Source organism: Camponotus vicinus, unplaced genomic scaffold (genome assembly GCF_025532165.1).
Source record: "Camponotus vicinus isolate PSW18456_S1 unplaced genomic scaffold, iyCamVici1.0 SCAF_8, whole genome shotgun sequence".
NCBI classification, from domain to species: domain Eukaryota; kingdom Metazoa; phylum Arthropoda; class Insecta; order Hymenoptera; family Formicidae; genus Camponotus; species Camponotus vicinus.
The window spans coordinates 8,341,057-8,361,393 of record NW_028141980.1 but is presented as its reverse complement, the minus strand read 5'-3'; the positions used below and the strand labels follow the sequence as shown (position 1 = coordinate 8,361,393).

The window sequence follows — 20,337 nt, the reverse complement described above, 5'->3', positions numbered from 1 at the left end:
AGTAAGTCAAAATCGGAATTTTATTTTAATAATTTTTGACTGCGTAACATATAAATCTGGCGACGTGTGACGTATTATTGTTTACACGTGGTTACACATTGTTGTCATTCGCGCGGTAACACTTGACAAGCATGCATACACTCGATATATGTTACGCATTAATTTTCGAAAGTGATTGCAAGAAGTATTATAGAATCATTCTCTGATGAATGATTAATAAGTATCATTTTCGCGCAATTATTTAACTTCTACAATTAAATATATCTCGTAATTATATCGAGGCGATTTTATTTCGAAGCAAATATTTTGCGCGCTTCATTTATTTGATTAAATATCGACGCGATAGGAATTTATATAAATCATCGTCTCATGGTATAAAGATATTTATAATAATTTATAATATTTATAATAATTGTCATGTATTTGAAATCATCATATTTTCACAATTTTCGATAGTGTAGCGGTCTAAATTTGACATGTGTGTGACTATCGATGATTTAAAATTTCTGTTGTGTTGACGCGCCTGCGAGAGATTAGTCTCTAGAGATATCGCGAGCAATCGTGAATACAGAATTTCGCCCGCTTTTCCCGCGTTATTTTCCCGCCATAATCAAGTGCGCGTCGCCTGCCATTAAAAGGCACGTTCCACTTGACGTTTGCAACTCGCGAAATTATGTTTACTGAAAGACAAGCAAAGATGGATGCTGCTTATAAATATTACGATTATCAAACGAAACAAAGTCAAAAGTGTCGCGCGCTCACATTGTATTCAGGTATAATTAATATATGCGCAATCGTAATTAATTGTTTTCGCTAGCAAATGCCAGGAAGGAGCGACAACAGGTGAGAGAGGAGGAGGAGAAAGTCTGGAGCAGCATCAGATGATGGCGAAGCAACTGAGGGTAATAATAATTTATTATTTATTTATTATTATTTGTAAAAAATTCAATAGAAAAATTGTTATGCATACAATAATTTCTTTTCGAGATATTAAATAAAATTTAGGCACACTTGTTTTAATTTATATTTAATATATTATACTTGTGCATTTTACAGATCAATGCTGTGTACTACAGTGTGTAATTTCACTTCAACGCATTACAAACCGGTGAGTTTGAACTATTTTCTATTTTAATTACGGGATGACAGATTTGGGAAAATTTTATCAAATATGTATGTAAAATGTATCTACGGTGACAAATATTAGAAGTGAATCAAACAAATTAAAATATTTTCCTGACAATTATTAATATATGAAAGTTCGCAATTAAATTTCGCATTAAATTTGCAATGTGATAACATGTAAAATACACCAGTAAAATTTTATTTATTATTTGTTTCTATAAATTACTTGATATTAAAAGTCATTTATTTCATAATTATATTAAATGATAATAAAATGTCCAAATCAAGAATATAGAAATATTTCTGAAATTATGTGATTGTCAATGTACATATAAATAATTTATAAATTGGACATTGTTTTTATTTATGCATATATAATATATATTATTCAAGTATCTTATTATATCAAATTTTATAAAAATATATTGATACAAAAAGTGATAATTACAAACTTAATTCGCACAATTTTATCAAATATGTATGTAAAATGTATCTACGGTGACAAATATTAGAAGTGAATCAAACAAATTAAAATATTTTCCTGACAATTATTAATATATGAAAGTTCGCAATTAAATTTCGCATTAAATTTGCAATGTGATAACATGTAAAATACACCAGTAAAATTTTATTTATTATTTGTTTCTATAAATTACTTGATATTAAAAGTCATTTATTTCATAATTATATTAAATGATAATAAAATGTCCAAATCAAGAATATAGAAATATTTCTGAAATTATGTGATTGTCAATGTACATATAAATAATTTATAAATTGGACGTTGTTTTTATTTATGCATATATAATATATATTATTCAAGTATCTTATTATATCAAATTTTATAAAAATATATTGATACAAAAAGTGATAATTACAAACTTAATTCGCACAATTTTTCCGCTATTCTGCAATAATCTCTCAATTCTCATTCTATTTTATCAGCGCATGCGCAAGCGGACCATTTTCCATTTATTTTCGATCATGTGGTTACGTAGTAGTGACGTAATAGTGACGTATTGCGTGCAGCGCACAGCTGATTCAAAATAGCGGAGAGTCAAGAATAACGAGAGAGACAGAATAGAGGGAGTTCTATTGTATCTCCGTCAAAGATGGCGAAGACCAAGCAAAAGTATAATATAATTACGTGAAAAATACGTTCAAATTGTGTGGAGTCGTGATTGGCTGGAAAACTTGGATGGTGGTTCGACATTTGCCTTGATATTTTTCTTCTTAAATATACGCGAATAAATCTAATCCGATGTCCGAATATTTTAATTTAATCTACCCGAGATCGCATTGTCAGAGCCGTAATCGTTCTTCAAAGCGTGCGCGTTTCGATTCCCCGTTCTTTCGGTGTAAAATAATCCACCTACAGACGCACAATGGCAGATTCATCGCATAAAGATGGATACGAAAACTGTGAGTATGAGAAAAAAAACGACAACGAAAGGTGTCATATCTTTATGGTCACTCTCTCACGCGATTTTCCAAGAGTTGTATTTGTTACAACTGCACTACCTTGCACTCTCTACACTTGAAGCAATGGCTGCGCTCGAATTGCGTCGAACGAATCGTTGTGAAACGTCGTGTCGAGATAATCTTGTCGATTATATCACTCGTAACGCGTTCAACGAATTTTCGCTCGATGCAACGTATTGTGTTTTGCGAATGCAATTATTTCCGGAGGGGACACCCCACCAAGTTCCTTCGTGCGCGTCTGAAAACCTGCGCAACCGACCATGTGATTGTTTTGGCAGATTCGTGTTTGCGTGAATTGTCAACGGTAAATTATATATGTAAACATATCTGTTAAAAAAAAAGTTTGCATCAATTTATCCTTCCGTTTGAATTAAAGCTCTGTTTTTTGCTAGAATATCATTTTCTGTGCATTCAAAATGTAATAAATAAATGCTTCTTTATGTTAAGAGGAGAAGCAAGAAAGAAGATTTTAATAATAATATAAAGAATATATAAAAAAAATAAATCTAAAATAAGACAGATATACAGAAGATGTAAAGAAAAAGAAAGAAGAATAAAATTTAGAGTGTGTAAGGTGCTGCAAGATGAAAATAAAAACTTAGTTTCTAATGGCGCATATTATTATCATTGAAGAAATTCGATTTTGTAACCGCGACATCGTTATCTGCGGATATTCGCTAAAGTACTGATAAGCTATTGCTGATATCGTTCTAGCTTAGGCAGATAAATCTCTAAAGTAAATTTTGCAACTTTGTCAATCTTTTTTTTGTAAAGTATTGTATAATATGTTTGAATAAAATCATATTGAAATATTTAAAATCCATTTAAAATTATATATATTGTGCATTTTTGTTGTTTTCTGAAAGCAGCTAGTTTGACTATGCGTTCTAGCAGTGGTAATATTGGATCGGATAGTGACATGAAACTGGAGCCATCCAGCCCTACAGAAAAGTATACATTCTCCAGATGTGGTAGCACAGGATCAGTGAACACCCCGTCTTCATCCGCTCATAATACAGGTAAATGATTTTCCACTTGATTTTCCACTTGATTTTCATACCAATTAAGAATATTTAATGACAGGCTGATCAATAGAAAATTAATTAAGATAATGTAAATAAAATTAATTAAATTAATGCAATGTTCAGAGGATGAAGACAGCGATAACAAAAATTCCACCATAAGCTACAAAGAACGCAGGAGGGAAGCTCATACGCAAGCTGAGCAGAAGAGACGAGATGCTATCAAGAAGGGTTATGACTCTCTTCAAGATTTGGTTCCCACTTGTCAGCACACAGATTCATCAGGTTATAAGATCTCCAAGGCTACGGTGCTTCAAAAATCCATTGATTACATACAGTTTTTACTGCAACAGAAGAAGAAACAGGAGGAAGAACGTAATGCATTAAGAAAGGAAGTTGTTGCATTACGCATTATGCAAGCTAATTATGAACAGATTGTCAAAGCGCATCAAACGCAACCGGGACACGCGGAAATGCGTGTTTCGGACGAGATGAAATTTCAAGTGGTAATATTATCTACTTTTGTCTTTCTAAATTGCGATAATTGATCATCTATTCTACATAATGTGTATTCTGTGTGTTGCAGTTTCAGGCAATAATGGATCGCCTTTTCCAAACGTTTAATAACGTTTCTGTAGCTAACTTTGCGGAATTATCTGCATGTGTGTTCAGTTGGTTGGAGGAGCATTGTAAACCTCAGGTAAATTATATTTCTTATATTCATCTTGCATTTGACATATTTCTCTGAGATATGAGAAAGTTGATAAATGCATTCTCATTATTTTCTTAGACTCTACGCGAAGTGGTACTTTCTGTACTGCAGCAACTCAACAGTCAGATTAACTAGTCAAATGTATCTTCAAGAAAGATACACATTGCACAATCTCTTCGAAGAATTCATTAGTTTCGTATATCTGTTGAGAATGTATATCTAGAAATTATTTCAAGATTCTGAAATCAAATATACATGTGTCTTTGTTTTTCTATTTGATTAGTGATAGTGAATGCTCGATAAACAATATAAGCAAGATTAAAACATTCGAATTATTACTAAATTTCTAATACTAAAATTTTAATTAATACTAAAAGTGAATGAGAGATATTGGTTGTTTTTCCGTTACATTCTCTGCATCAATGCAATTTTTTGACTAGTTAATATATAAATCTGGATTTTATATTCCATACATCTCGTTAAAACGGCTCAAAGTGTGATCTCTCAATTGCACCCAATCAATATGCATTTGATCTTTTTAAACAGATTTATTACGTAATAAAATCAATTATTCGAGAAGTTTTTAATTTATATTAAAACTATTGTTGAGTTTTTTATTATATATACAAGATGATTCACAATTTATAAGTAATAGAAATGATTAATTTTGGAACACATTGTATTTATATAATTTATATCATTTTGTGTTTAATATCTTTTGTTTTTTTTTCTTTTTTTTTTCTTTTTTTAAATCTTTTGTGAAATAGAAGCACTAACAGATATCTCTCTTAGTTTGTACGGATAATCAAAATTTTATAATTTAGTAGTGATAGGAATTCTAGAATAATACTTTCTGTATGATGAGATCTTTAGACCAATCATACACAAAGTTACCACAAAAGAGATGTGCATATATTGCATACGTTACAAATATATAATATGCATGGGAAAAATAAAAATAAAAATTTATTTTATATACAGTTTAATGGATGTAAATATACAGATATGATACAGAATTGTTATCAATGACCATACCGTTGGACGTTTTTATTAGATCTTTTATTGCATACATTTTGTGATAAATAAATGGCATATGATGTATATATGTGTGTACGTATGTATGTATATCTGATTATATATATATGTATATAACAGATTTATAATATATATTTACAATGAACGAATGAATGCGTAGCCGAACTTTATGTATATGTCTAATATTATTCCCTAACTCCTATATACATATATATGGATTTTAATTAATATTTTAAAAATACAAGAGATTCATTAGAAGTATTCATACACATATATATATATCTCTCCTTCTGAATATTATCATCAGTCAATATTATCGTCTCCATCTTTCATGGCTTGAAACTTTGCATTGCTTTTACGATTGCAATTATTGCTAAGAGAGCGCTCTTAAATTTTTTGCAACCTTCCCTTTAAATCTTTTCTGATTCCGTGGGCATACTTTCTCCCTGTGTGATATCATTCAATGGTATCGTGTTTAATGTAGTTCTATTGGGATTATCGATCTCTTGTTGGGGGCTCCGTTGACGTCGTCTCTTGGATCTGCCTCCCGGCCGACAGCACAAATCGCGAAAGATGCAAGCGTAGCAGGCGAGGAGCGCGGTCATCATTGTCAAACCGCTGATCGCGAGAATGACAACCAGGAAGATGGAAACGTTGTCGTCCATTTTATATCTCACGCGCAGATTTAACACAGTTAAATACTGTAACAGAAATTCAACAAATTTTATTTTTTTTTTATTTTAGTAAAGGACCCCGCACACACCCTTATGGAAATTGAATTTCGGTCGAATCGTCTGAAACTTTCAGAAAAGTTAGTTCTTACTATGCTGATCGAAAGTCATAATGGGCACGAAGTCCAGAAATGGCCAGGTTTTGAGATGCGTATGGTTAAAAGACGGAAAAATGGCTTTTTGAGACTAAATTGCTGTATGAGGTTACGCAACACCAATAAAGTGTGTATGTGTGTATCTGTGTGTGTGGCTGTGTGTGTTATTGTATGTGAAGTTATTGTTGACCCGGAACACGCTAACCTACCACGCTTACAGATACGCACGCACACACACTTTATTGGTGTTGCGTAACCTATTCAGCAATCTAGTCTCAAAAAGCCATGTTTCCGACTTTTAACCATACGTATCTCAAAACCTGGCCATTTCTGGACTTCGTGCCCATTATGACTTTTGATCAGCATGGTAAGAACTAACTTTTCTGAAAGTTTCAGACAATTCGACCGAAATTCAATTTCCATAAGGATGTGTGTGGGGTCCTTTGATTGATTTGTGTAACCATGTATAAACGGAAATGATTCATTGAATCACCTCGATTTAGAATTTATAATTAAAAGTGCATAGAGATGAAATACAGATCTGGAGCCAATCAAATCATTGATTCAACTATAATAAATTATTTGGAAATTTGTTATTATATAGAAAAATATTCCGTTTTTATATCAGTCGCTAAAGTAAGCGATTACTAATTTTTTCATACGATTACTATCAAATCAAAACCATTTTTTTATTCGCTACGTATTCAATAGCTTACTCGATGATGAGAACGAAAGAATAGGACTCGTAATTAATTTCTTTTAAGATGATATCTCATAATCTTGTTGGAAAATTCAGGAATTTAAGAGATGGTTTTCGTTGAACGTTAATTATTTCGTTGCACGTGAATCGCAATGCGACGCTACGTTTTTCGTGATATCAAATATACTGCGTAAAAATTAATTAAAGCTAACTGAGGAACTTAATTAATTTCGCTATTACGTGCTATTTTCCAACATTCTTTTTTTTTACTATTTATCGACTTTATTGTTTATTGATAATAAATTCTGATTCAATCCGTATACCGTTCGCGTTCTCTCTCTCTCTCTCTCTCTCTCTCTCTCTCTCTCTCTCTCTCTCTCTTTCTCTCTTCTTTATTTTACACGCATGAGATATCTTATGACGTAGCGAGATATCCTCGCTCGATTGAGCGATTATTTGTATGTTTATTCGCGAATTCTACCGTAGACTTCCCGAAGATATTCTCTCTTCCTATCGAAGTAAGACCAATAAAGAGCTAGATCTCTTCGTGTGAGGATGGGAATGTATAAAAGGAGTCTTAAGAAGAGAATCTACCTATAAAAGCATCTCGTTAGGCGAAAAAGAACGCGGAAGTCTTGGATGCCGCATTAGTGGAATACAGGACTAAATGCCGCGATATGCGTAAGAAGATCGTATTTCTTTATGAATATTAGATGCTTGCCAAGAACGGCATCATCAGCTTTGGCGCTCGGAGAATTTTACGATGGGTCGGGGCGCGGGCGATAAGGGTCAAAAAACCCTACGCGAATGTAAAGAGACGCTGTTATATAAAAATATGAAGGCGAATTATGCGAAGAATTTGCAAATTGCAAGACGAACTGTTCATAATGAAGCGCAAAGACTTTCGGAATTGAGACGAAGCGAGAAAATGGGGAGGGGGACATGATTTATATATCTTTTTTTACTTTTTTTTCTTTTCTTCTTTTTTTCTTTTTTTTTTAGGAAATTATTTTTAAATTATATCGTGAAGAATGTATGTCTTTCGACAGTTTTTGTGATACTACAACATTCAGTTAATTTCTTTATTTTGCGTCCCTCTTTTCTAGCTCATTTTTCGAAAATATCGATATCGAAAAATATATAAAGATGATTACATCTCGCACAAAGGGCGGATCTCGGTTGGTCGATATGAAATGTTATCGGTTTTATTTGCGCGCCCTGTACCATTTCTCTCAAACATCGTGACGACAATTTATCGTTACATCACGATGACACGCTTCCTACCGCTTTATTTGATTTATCTGATTACAAATTCGTTGGCGCGTATCTCGTACCATTATCCGCGATCATTTGCGTAAAATTAACGAAGGGTCATAGAACCGGAGGATGGGAAATGACGACATTTCTGCATCAATAAACACGCCTCTCTCTCTCTCTCTCTAATTTAATAACGATAACGATAAATGGAGCGCGATTTTTAACGGGATTTTTAAACGACGTGAAATTAGTGAAAAAGAAAATTGTTTAATGATTCTATAATAATGTTATAATAGAAAAGATTTTTGAAAAATATTCTGCAATCAAAATTCCTTAATATTATATTGTTTATATAATCTCTGTTATATATTTCCTATATATGTTATTTTTTTGTTCTACATGTGCTATCTTTTTGTTGAAGAGTATTAATGAGATTTTTTTTTAGATAAAATTTTTATTATAATTATGACTTTGATAACAAAATAATACTATTTTACTTAAAAAAATGATACTAAATTATAAGTAAAACTTTCCTTGCATCCTTTTTTTCGGAGATTGCAAAAAAAATCGATATCCTTATTACGCCATGACAAGCAAAATTTTTTATGCAGGAGACATTACGCTTACTATTAACTCGATATCCTCTTATGTGAATTTTCATTCAAAAAATCTTCAAAAAAATAAAAGCATTTTAAATGCTTTTATTTTTTTCTATTCGTGAGATTTATGTTCTTATAATACGTATAATAATTTATATGTAATTTTATTTATACGTATATAATAATTTATATATAAAAGCAATGATATTTTATTTTGCTAAAAAAAATAATTTATGCATATAATATTATACACTAAGAGAGAGAGAGGTAGCATAATGATCTTTCCTTTAATATATAAATTCCTCTTGTTAGAATCTTATTCTTCAAAATTCTATATGATGTTTGATGATATAAACAATAATGGGTTCATATTATTTATATTATATTCTTCTTTTTCGATTTTCAGATTTGAATTGCCTTTTTAGAAACATATAGGTTGCCACTCCCTATCAATTCTCTCTAATTATCGATGTTATCTTGAAATATCCCGCGTTATGACACATTAAATAGGTATAGATGAGATATTATTTAAAAAAAAAATAAAGAAGTACATGAGATATTTTTAAAGTACAAATGTCACACATAATAAGTGTTAGATATAAATCAATTAATAGACATGTTTAGATGTCTTTTTTTATCTTTTATGTTATTTTCATGGGGTCATGGGGTCATACATACAATCACCGCATATTTAATTTGAGTTATATCTCACGAAGATTGATCGAGGATAGTACTAAGAAAAATTGCTATGCGGAACGCAATATCGTAATAATAGCTTTACACTTAATATTTATCGGAAAATATATTAAATGGATTTGCTTTAATTTTTCGAATAAAATAAGAGATATGTTTAAATAGCTTAAGAACAGACAGCTCTTGACATAATTCTTATCCGCGAGCAAAATTACTCTCACATATATATATAAAATAGAAATAGAGTTTCCTTCCTATAATTTTTCTCTCACCTACGTTATTATGATATTGGAGGATTCTTGCGCGCGCGTTTCTTCTTCATCCCCTTTTAGTACGGTCCATGGACACAGAATATCCGATTTATGCGCATCATCGAGCTTCGCCTCGCTCTCGTTCACCCCGCGGAAAATTGAATGCTATCGTTCTCCTTCGTCCCTCGATATTTCAAAGCGTTTCATCGTCGCGCTGATCCGGCATCTCTCTGCTCTCTACGCGGATACAGCGATGTATTTTTATAACAATCGACTCGATGTTGAATAATTCACGTCCAGACACCTAGATTCGTCGCATTCGTGATATCGGAATAAAAATCCGATAATCATTTTCAAAATCGTCTCAATACTCACTTTACGGTTTTATCGCACAATCACTGTAGCCGGGCAAATCGATCTTCTCTTTAAAAACTCGCTGTCTTTTTCTCACATCCATTGCATGTATAAATTGCGAAATGGTGTTTGATATTGGAAATAATTAGAAAATCTTGATGTTAAATTGAAAATAATTAACTTTGACAGGGATCATTCCATTATTGGAGTCGATGATAAATCACCGCGAATCGAGAAGAAAGGAAAAAGATTTTTTTTTCTTTTGACAGATGGGAAGGGAGAAGCCTCTTCTCCCTTCCGTTACATCACTGTTTACAGCGTGAGAGTCGCGTGCAAACTGTCACAGTGAGCGGTCCATCGTAATGCGCATCCTCCAGAGAGCTCCTCTGCTACTCTTCTCCCACTCGCGGTCCTCTTCTCATTCCACCCTACATAATATAATAGAAATCTAAGGATTTAATCTTTTCATTCTCGACGTAAAAAATAATTATATTTTGTCTGCATGTTTTTCTTAAAATATGCCAAGAATAAATCGATTATCATTGTTTTTCTGTTCGCATATTTAGGGGCTCTTATGCTGTTTATTTCGTGTAAGTGTATTAAATTATTAAAAACCTCTTTATTTTACCTAACGTTTTTATTGGATTACACATATATTATAATGTTTTTAAATAGGATAAAAAATTGAAAGGTTGAAAATAAAGAAAATCATCTTCTATCATTTTTTAAAAATACTTAATTTTATTAGCGAGATTAGAATTAATTTTTTTAACTGTCTGAAAATGATATTGAAATATAATTATCTACGAGAATGACGATTTTACTCTTAAAATATTATTTGCATATTTTAGAGCAATGAATGTGAGTATAATATCAATAATATATATGAAAAATAAAATACCTTAAGATAAGACTAAGAGAGACTAAGATTTAGACAGTTGTAAATTATTTAAACGTACATATAAACGGAATAATCAATATTTATTAATAATTAATATTATATTTATTATTGCAGTTTTTGATTAAATAGAGTTATATTCCCGAAACATGCTGCTTCAATTTCCTCGCGATAACTTCGTTGTGCAAGCGATACTACGGTTCTCTGTCGACGAATATCACCTATCACTCGTTTAATGGAGTAGGTTTCCTCCTTTTTAACACAATTTTTGGCCTGTGCTTTTACCACGTATTGTCTCTCTTCGGTAGAATTGAATTTCTCGAGGATGAAATTAAATGTATCTTCCAATCAAATGTGTCTCCAGAGAGTATATAAGAAGGTCGAGATTGGGGTTTAGTTACATAATCGAAAATCAGGGGCAACAAAAGAGTGGAAAATTACACAGTATATAAAGGTTATTACGTGTTAGAAAATAGATTTCGAGAGTGAGATTTTACACAAATTGAAACAGAAAAAAAGAGATAAATATTCAGTATTTTGGAGCATGATGCTAAGATTCATAAATAAATTTTAAAACAAAAAATAGAAGAAACAAAAAAAAGATTACGCAAATAGAGCTAAAACAAGTTACACAAATTGTTGAACAATTGCGTTTATTAACAGCTGTATTAGTGGACTATACACAAAGAAAAATATCATTCTACTGCCAAGAAAAGCGATTACTCAGTTTATTTTTCTTTTTTTAAGTAATAGTTTTCTTCAACAAAGAATATATTCTTGATAATAGTCTTAAAATATACTCATCACAAGTGTTAGAAAATCTCATTATCGTGTACTCAAAAAGAAGAATTTATTTTCTCTTCAAGAATATTGTAAATTTGTATCAAAGAAAAATCAAACTTACTTTATGTAGTAAGCAAACCAAATTTTTGTTTTAATTTAACATTCTTGACTAAAATACTGCACTTACTAAAATTCAGAATATATTCAATTAAATTTAATGCTTGTGATGAATTCATGATATATTTGCGAATATACAAACTTGTGATATCTTTAAAATAAATAATATTTACTTGAATACAGTATACAATTTTTCTGTGTGTACGCAAATCCAAACATATACGCATGGGAGAAATAATATGCTTCGTTAGTTGCGTCCGACATACGAAGCGTATAAATCGCATTGCGCTCGCAAATTATTAACGATGGCTGTCGGGATACGCGGTGAATCCGTAACGAGATTACGAAGGTGTGACACGGATGTACGCACGTTCCCGGTATAAAAAACGTTTCCTTTCGACCCGCGTTTATTATTTAAGACAGGGGAAAAGTTCCCTCGTAGAAATAATTCACGTAAGCTCAATTTGTCACGTTGATGGTTGATGGTTGCGCGACCTCCTTTTCCTCGATCGTCAAGAACGACAATCTTCGGTATCCAGTACCGAGAGTCGCATTAAATTAACAATCTTTCCATAGGAAATTACTTTCATATGCAACGTTCACGTATACTTATTTCTCCTTTTTCCTCGAAATGACATCTTAAAGAGCCATGATTCTTTAATGCGCGATTTGAATATCTGGTAGAGCGATTTAAAGGATTATAAGCAAATCGAAAAATAGGATACTCAAATGTTTTTAAACAAATTGAAAAATAATTTTATAATTAAAAAAATATGTATTTTGAGTAATAAAATTAAGAAAAAAATCTAAAATAGCAGAAAGATACTGAAACAATAGAACGATAATGGCGTTAATATTGTTTATTTTAAATAATCAAAGTTAATCTTAATCATCCGCGCACGATTATTTAAAATGCCATTATTTTCTTTGTTTCAATTTTTTTATCTTGATTTTACTAAAAATATATTCTCTTTTCGCAGAACATTATTTGTTTATTTATCTAAATAAAAATTTCATACGATGTTAAAAAGTCTCCTATTTTTCAATTTATTAAACTCCTATAATCCTTTAAATATGCAGCGATATTTCCTTGGTTATTACTATCCATTTATTCACACAAATTGCCGTAAGAGAGATAGAAAGAAGAAATATAATCTGATAAAATACTTCTTATTTTCTAAAAGATAAATACTACTTTTTTATTACAGACATTAAGTTTTTGTCAATGTAAAAAATTAAAAAATTAATAATCGATCGCAGAATGTTTGCGCCGAAACATTTAAGATGGACTAAGAGCCTCCTTTAAAATATTACTGAATTCTATTAATTCCTTCCTTAGCTTTTGCACGTCCGTTTCTTCTACTGTCCTTTCGTATTGACGAAGATAGCGTTGCACTAATTGTGCCATAACTTGTGCGAATCGCTCATCTTTCTTCTCTTCCAGATCCTCCTACAATGAAATATTAAAATACAAATAAATAAAAGCATATATCCGCTTTTATTTATTTGTATCCTCTACTTTTAGATATTTAAAAATTTTTCAAGATAAATGCTTTAAGAACGAGAAAAAATAAAATATATTAAAATATAATAAAATTATAAATAAAAATAAAAAATAAAAAATTCCGACATGAAATACACGTGCTTCCGCTCTTCGTGCTACAAATGCGATAATTGATATTTGGTTTAATAACACGATACGTTAGATCAATATTGAAGTTCTGAATAACGGCATACTAACTATATAGCAACAATTTACAAAGTCCCATCGTGCTCGTTTGCCGGGCGGTGGCTTAAACAGTATTTTTATAAATTCGATCACCGGCCGCAGCCCCGTGAATATCGAGAAGATGCAAAACGGTGGTGGAAGTGTCGTCGTAAGCATAAAATCGACGTAAGCCTGAAAAAAATGGAACGATATTCGTTCACATGACGTTGACATTTGTAAATGTCTTCTCCTCATCGGCGATTTGTCATTTTGATTTCCTCTCTCTTTTATCGCATTTTTCACTTTTAAGCTCGAAGATGAAAAAATTCGCCGAGGACGAAAGCGTTCAAAAATTTTCTTACTTCAGTTCGGCCGAAGATCCACTCCACGTTAACGTTATCTGTCACTCTGGTGAAGGTATTCGCCATACAAGCGATTAGCATGTTCAAAACAACTATCACGGAAATGAACTGAAAACCTGACGAATAAAATATTAAAATAATTTATTGGTAAAATGATTTTTTTGTACGGACCATCGATGCTTACCAACGAAACAGCTTAGGATACTCACTGGCGAAAGCGAAGTAACCGATAAATTCGGTAAAGTTATGTTGATTGATTATCGTCTCCGATTCCCTCTCACCCGGAAGATTCTCGATGATCACGTCGGCGCTTTCCACTGGACTCATGCAGAAGACAGCCCAGAAGAGGGTCTTCAGGGTGGACTTGAAATCGATGAAGGAATTCTCCTGCTCCGTCTTCAATTTTGACTCATCGTCGGTCTGTACCATTCCGTTATAATATTGATAGAGATGACACAATCCTTAGAGAAAAGACGTCAAAATCCGTAAAAGACATCGGATGACAGGAAAAAAAAATATTAAATCATGCGAAAAGTTTTCTCGAATTTTGCGGATTTGTAGAATATATTTCGACTAATTCTCTTATTTTAAAAAGCTAATAAATTTCTAAATGTGCATATATTATTAAATGAAACATTTCAGATTGTTTGTCAATTTAAAAAAAATTTTACACGATTCAACACACACTATGTATCTTACCGACTGTGAAGGCTATAACGATGATTCCGAATATCGCGATAAAATGGCCGACGTCCCTAATCATTTTGACCAGAGAAAGCTGTAGAGGTCCGAGATTGTAATCCAATTGGCAGATGAACAACAGTTTAAAGAACGCCATGATCGTCGCGAGACAAAAGATCCCCTCCGCTATCAATGTCGGATCGTATTTGTGCCAGTATTTTCTTTCTAATTCACGTTGACCGTTCATTCTAACGTCCAACGCAGCAACTATCCAGAAGAGAAACGTCAGAATGAACAGCACGAGCATAACTAGCTCGTACCTGCATTATACAGCAAGAATTATATACGCGACCGGAAAAAAATGTACATATTTTAATTAGATTATATAAATTTATGAAACTTGAATTTTTGAAGTTTGAGGGATTGTTATCATGATATTAATTGGACAGCAATCCCTTTATCTCTTACCAATTTGTACGTGTCCTGAAGCATCTAACTGGACCATCCACAATGCAGAGTCGAATCAATGCAGCTGTGTACGATATCACGTAGATAGCAAGAATCCATTCGTATCCTGAAAAGAGATAATCGACTTAAATATTTGATTGTAAAGATTTATACACACTATACGTAACGTCATCGCATTAACATAATATCCAGTGTTTTCTGTTATATATAATTAAAATATTTAGATTTAATACTTAGATTATTAAATGAAGTAATTGTTTCATTTTTTATTTTTATACAGATGTATATTATTTTTATCTTTGATAAAAATAATATTATTAACTGTGAGATATGTTTATCTTGTTTTATCTTTATCTAGATGATTTCGAGATTATCTAAGTGGAACATTGGATAATATTAAATATTCTTATAAATGAGTCTCAAAATAATATAACATATTAAATCAAATTGCTATTTAATAATAGTTTAAACAATTCGTATAAGAATATTTGACATTACATTGACTTGATGACATCATGTATAATATGCAATCTATTATAAGATTTAATTTTAATGTTGCGAGAAAGGAGGGAAGAGGATAATTAGACGTGCACCGGTATCGGGTGGTCCACGAAGCTGTTCGGTTTTGTCGCTACACGATTGCAGAAATACGAATGTGAGGAATATCAAGTAGTTCGCTACAGAAGAGAGAAACTTGTTGACCGGAATTTCGTAAAACTTGGCTCGTTTCGAGTTTGGCGCGAATAGCACGATGAACGCCACGAGCGGTAAGATGATGATCTGCGGGATCACCGACAGACACTTTAACCACGTGCTTCTGACCTTCCATTCGTGCCAAGTGTCAATCCATTTACTCTCAACGATCTGAAAAGAGATATGATTTTATAATAAAATTTTTTAAATTATTTGTGGAAACTTTTTATAAAGAGAGAGAAAGAGAGAGGAAGAGGGAGAGAGTATATTCATCATTCCCATCAAATGATCAATCAATTTTTTGGCAGATGATATAAATTTTGCTAAGCTTTCTTCTATCGCATAAATTCCCCATATATATAAATTGATGTAGAAAAATTATTAGAATTATAAAACACTTGTGTAAAATAAGTTTTAAATCGTTCTGTTTTTTGGAAATTTTTAATTTTTTTCTAATTTACAGCAATATTCTCTCAATTAAAATTCCATAGTATAATCTGTTGAATTTTGATCATCATACCTGTTGTACATTCGGATGAGCTATGAAGCTCTTTTGTTTGTAATCGAGAGCCAGCAAGAGTCTTGGATATATAAAAGTCGAAGTACGTCCGAAACCGGCGGTTTGCTTTAATACACACTCGACTTCTTCGGCCGTACGAGCGTATCCGATCAAATCCGTTGCAAAATGGGATACTTCCTTTATCGCAAAACGAGGCTATTAATTTACCGTAGGGCATAAGCCCAGTGTCTCTCGATATACCTCGCAGATATTATTAAAATATATTAATGTGAACAAATTTTTATCATCATTGTTATTATTAATGTGAACAAATTTTTATCATCATTGTAATTATTTATGGATTAATAATATACCTTATCATATAAGAAATAAATAATCCAATAAATGAATAACATTATTTTAACTCACACTGGACAAGGCTTTGTAATCAGGGTAAAATTCTCTATCGAATGAAGCTTCCCTGCTGAGTTCAGCAGATAATTCGAAAGCTCGTAAGATCGGATCTTCTTCAGTTTGGCAAATATATACCGGATTCGATACCGCACTATACATGAATAATCTCATTTTCTCTATGGTCAGGATGTCACTCTTCTCTCTTTCCGGTCTGCGATAGTGAAGAGAATAAAAATAAATATGGAATATATAAATTATTCAATTACTCGACAACTCTTTATGAATTAATTATACGTAAATAAATTCTCTAAGCTAACAACAAGTTTGTTTTTCTGGAAACGGTGATCGTACTTGCAGACTTCCTCGCAATTGCAACTTGGCGGATGGGGTTTCTGTAGAATGTGACGTCGGAATCTGAGCATATCAATCATCTCGAAGTGCCCGTATTGAGCCGCGACGGCGAGAGGAGTTGTGTCGTCCGGGAAATCGGGACTATGAGTGACACCGGCATACTCGAGGCCCGGTGTCAATTCATTCAGTCTGTTCAATATTAACACGGTAATCCTCATCTGATTATCCCTGATCGCGTGCAGATGCGTGTCGGTCGGATCGATGTCCGGGTGAGACAATAAATACTCGACCATCGCTGTGTTTCTCTCATTAACGGCGATATGAAGCGCGCTCATACCCTGAAAAATGATTGATTAACATTAATATATCGATAGGGGAAATTTGAAACATATAAATTATAGAGGAAAAAATTGCACAAATATAAAATATATAGTTGAACTCTAAGAACCACTTTCCATTCTGTTGCTTGCGTCATAATAGAACGGAAATAGCGATCTATCTAAAGAAGGAAAAAATTACGACAAAATGATTGACTCAGCAATTTTTAGACTTTTGCAAAAATTCCTTTTTTCCCGCGGCGAAAAGGAGGCTCGACTTTCGGAAGACTATCGCGGCTCTTCTCTCTTTTTTTTTTGATCGTGTCCCTTTTTGTGGGAAGAATGGGACGACGATGTTTGTCGCCCATCTGCGGTGCGTTTACAGAGGCGGATCCTAACAATGGACCAGCACCATTGTTGTCGCCGATACCAGTCACAATATTCACTGATATTTTGGCTTTTCGACAGACCTCCGGGAGTTATTCATACATATCCACAAGCCAAACGCGACAATAATGCCTCGTGATATATGTTTGGTAAAAAGCCCTCGTTTCATGACAATCGGCAGCTGTCGTCCTTAATGTTTCGCGTGACTCGTCTAGATTTTACGTTCGATTAAATATTCGTTTATTATTTGTTTCCGTGAATTTTACAAAAAATATTTAAAAAGATATGTAAATAAAATAACGGAAATTTGCATCCAGAGTATTCTTGAATTAATGATGAATCGAATAACAGATCTCGTAAGCGCAATAAATTTATCTTGTTATTTTTACAATTTAAAATTAAAATTTTTTAAATTTTAAGTTAATATTGATAAGTTCTTAATTAAAGCTTTTTGAGAGTAAACATTTAATTATCAAAAAGAGATGGTTGTAAAAGAATTCCTTTTTGGATTCTCTTACATTGTAAATATTACACTGGCATAGCACACAAGGCGTTTATTAAACGAATGGATATCGGTGATCTCGTCAAGACACGCGAGTACAGTAGTAAAAGGACTCGCAAAGAGCCAAAGAGATTCCCATATGGAATTTACAGTTGGGCGGATCATTTGAATAATTTTATCAGGTCTCGGTTGAAACCATTGTCTTGTAAAAAGACGGCCTGAAATATGGCCAGAGATATACGAGGACACCCAGTTTCTTTCTCTACGTTCTGCTCTCTCTTCGTCTCTCTTCATCGGCTTCCCTCTTCTCTTCCCCTCTCTTTCTTCGTGCCGCTTCGGCATTTCGGTCTCAAAGTCAAACGACAGTTTGACCGCTTTTCTGGAACCCTAAAGAGAGGAAAGAACACACCGATCGAGGAAACATTCCACGGGGGGTACGTGTTTCTTCACGGGTTGAAGATTCGAGATAACTAGACTGCATCGTTTCTCTTCGTTTCTCTCCTCCTGCTACAATTTGTTCCATTTTGCTTTTGATACAGAATAATAAATTGTCCAAGTTGACATCTCACAATTTGTGTTAAAGAATGTATTTGCAAGCTGTAGGGAAATATTTTCGAGGAAATTTTCGTTAGAAATCTCACACCGTCAGTCCCCTGTAAATCTATTAGAGCGAGTGATACATACAGCTTAACTTTACATTATCCTCATTTATCTTTCACGAGATTCTCCTTTTGACATCTAAAAACAAGCACGAACTAAGAAAAAGCTTTTACATTAATCACTCGTGCGGACGATTTCAAAGAAGGATTTGACAGAATTGACGTGGCGACAGAAATGCAAAAGCGTATCTCTCTCTTTGAGATACGCACCGCCGTTTCGGTGAATCCACCGTTAAGTAATGTCGGGATTGAATCACGGGACGAGCGGGGTAAGACGATGGGAAAGATAAATTCGAGAATCTTTACGAGCTGTTTAAAAGTCTACCAAGTTTAAAGCGCGCGCGACTTGTCCCGTGACGTGAATCACGGACGGGAAATGGAATGAATCCGGTGGATCGTAATTTATGGAAAACGCATTCCATCGAGATGTAATTTAGCGTCCCGAATCGCTAACGGCATTCGCCGTCGTCATTAAGGTTCCCAAGATAGTCGGCGTTAATTGTGAAACGGGAAATAAATTGACATGTGCCTTTACATTTATTTTTGGCGCGCGCGCAATTTTTTTTTTAATTTTTTTAAATGTTTAAAATTTTTTTAAATTTACTCAAATATCGTAAACTATATTTTTGTTCCTCGAGTATTGATAGTTTGCCATAAGCTTTTTAGAGTCGCGCAAAAAGAAAATTGTGAAATCGTGCGCTTACTTGGAAATTCGTGGCGTTTATATTGAACTCGGGTTGATCCTCTAGGAATGCTCGCACTTCAGCGACATTTCCATCAGCGACAATATCGAAGAATCTTTTCTCGATTTCTTGCAAATGCGAAAATACCACGCCGGAAGGCTGCAATCAAATAACCTTTAAGTAGACTTGGTGACAACACATTGCATCGCGTCTTCAGTTTTTCTATATTATTATTTATGTAGAAGACACCAAGCAATTTACTTTGTAAGAGATTCGGCTACCGATGTACTCTGTTTATAGAAAAGCTTACATTTTCGAGTTCATCTTCCGTCCCAGCTACCGTTTCATTATCCGTCATCACGGATAACCACGAAATTATAAACAATCGCCCTCACGTAAATGTTATATATACAGAGTAAGATTTATTTCTTAAATATAAGTAGGATAGCTCAAGAAATTTTTAAGTATTAAATCTTTTGAAACAGAGAAATGTCAAAAATATATTTCTCACGTCAATTACATTTTGTTTCCATTGAGGTATAAGAATGAAGTCGCTTCAGTTTGGATAAATTTTAGGGAATTGTGTTTTATGTTGTAGAAAAATTATAAAATTTTAAGGATAGAGCACTCCTTTAATTTTTCTACAACAGTGGCGGAATCTTCTTTGCTAATTTTTTCTCATTTACTTATTTAAATTTCAATAATACATAATAAACGGAATATATGATACGTAATATATGACAAATAACAAGACAATGA

General features: G+C 32.9%; 2 protein-coding genes across 15 annotated transcripts in view; one reads left to right on the top strand and one right to left on the bottom strand.

Annotated features, from left to right (window-relative positions):
• The first annotated feature begins 695 nt into the window (after window positions 1-695).
• Bigmax (helix-loop-helix-leucine zipper transcription factor bigmax) overlaps window positions 696-20,337 on the top strand; it is a 63,121-nt gene continuing 43,479 nt past the window's right edge. For 2 of the 11 annotated variants that reach the window (XM_083106883.1, XM_083106884.1), the window contains exons 1-4: window positions 2,151-2,547; window positions 3,474-3,626; window positions 3,756-4,135; window positions 4,216-4,329. In XM_083106883.1, coding sequence (XP_082963009.1) covers window positions 2,511-2,547; window positions 3,474-3,626; window positions 3,756-4,135; window positions 4,216-4,329 — 684 coding nt within the window. In that variant the 5' untranslated portion in view covers window positions 2,151-2,510. Of the gene's footprint in view, window positions 903-1,056; window positions 1,109-2,145; window positions 2,548-2,671; window positions 2,912-2,993; window positions 3,344-3,473; window positions 3,627-3,755; window positions 4,136-4,215; window positions 4,330-4,419; window positions 5,530-5,860; window positions 6,189-20,337 lie in introns of those variants that run through there. The other 9 variants (XM_083106877.1, XM_083106873.1, XM_083106874.1 and 6 more) reach the window with 9 other exon arrangements.
• LOC145976026 (short transient receptor potential channel 4) lies at window positions 11,405-20,113 on the bottom strand. 4 transcript variants are annotated; one of them, XM_083106864.1, is made up of 12 exons: window positions 19,840-20,111; window positions 19,600-19,737; window positions 17,031-17,368; window positions 16,695-16,890; window positions 16,287-16,481; window positions 15,667-15,937; window positions 15,074-15,179; window positions 14,624-14,925; window positions 14,134-14,385; window positions 13,925-14,040; window positions 13,596-13,754; window positions 11,408-13,304 (listed from the first exon to the last, which is right to left on the bottom strand). In XM_083106864.1, the coding sequence occupies exons 3-12, from the start codon at window positions 17,363-17,365 to the stop codon at window positions 13,134-13,136; spliced, it is 2,103 nt and encodes a 700-aa protein (XP_082962990.1). In that variant the 5' UTR covers window positions 17,366-17,368; window positions 19,600-19,737; window positions 19,840-20,111; the 3' UTR covers window positions 11,408-13,133. The 4 variants fall into 4 exon arrangements, with proteins under 4 accessions (XP_082962989.1, XP_082962990.1, XP_082962987.1 ...); XM_083106861.1 differs by having other exon boundaries at window positions 11,409-13,304; window positions 19,889-20,112; XM_083106862.1 differs by having other exon boundaries at window positions 11,409-13,304; window positions 16,287-16,463; window positions 19,889-20,111.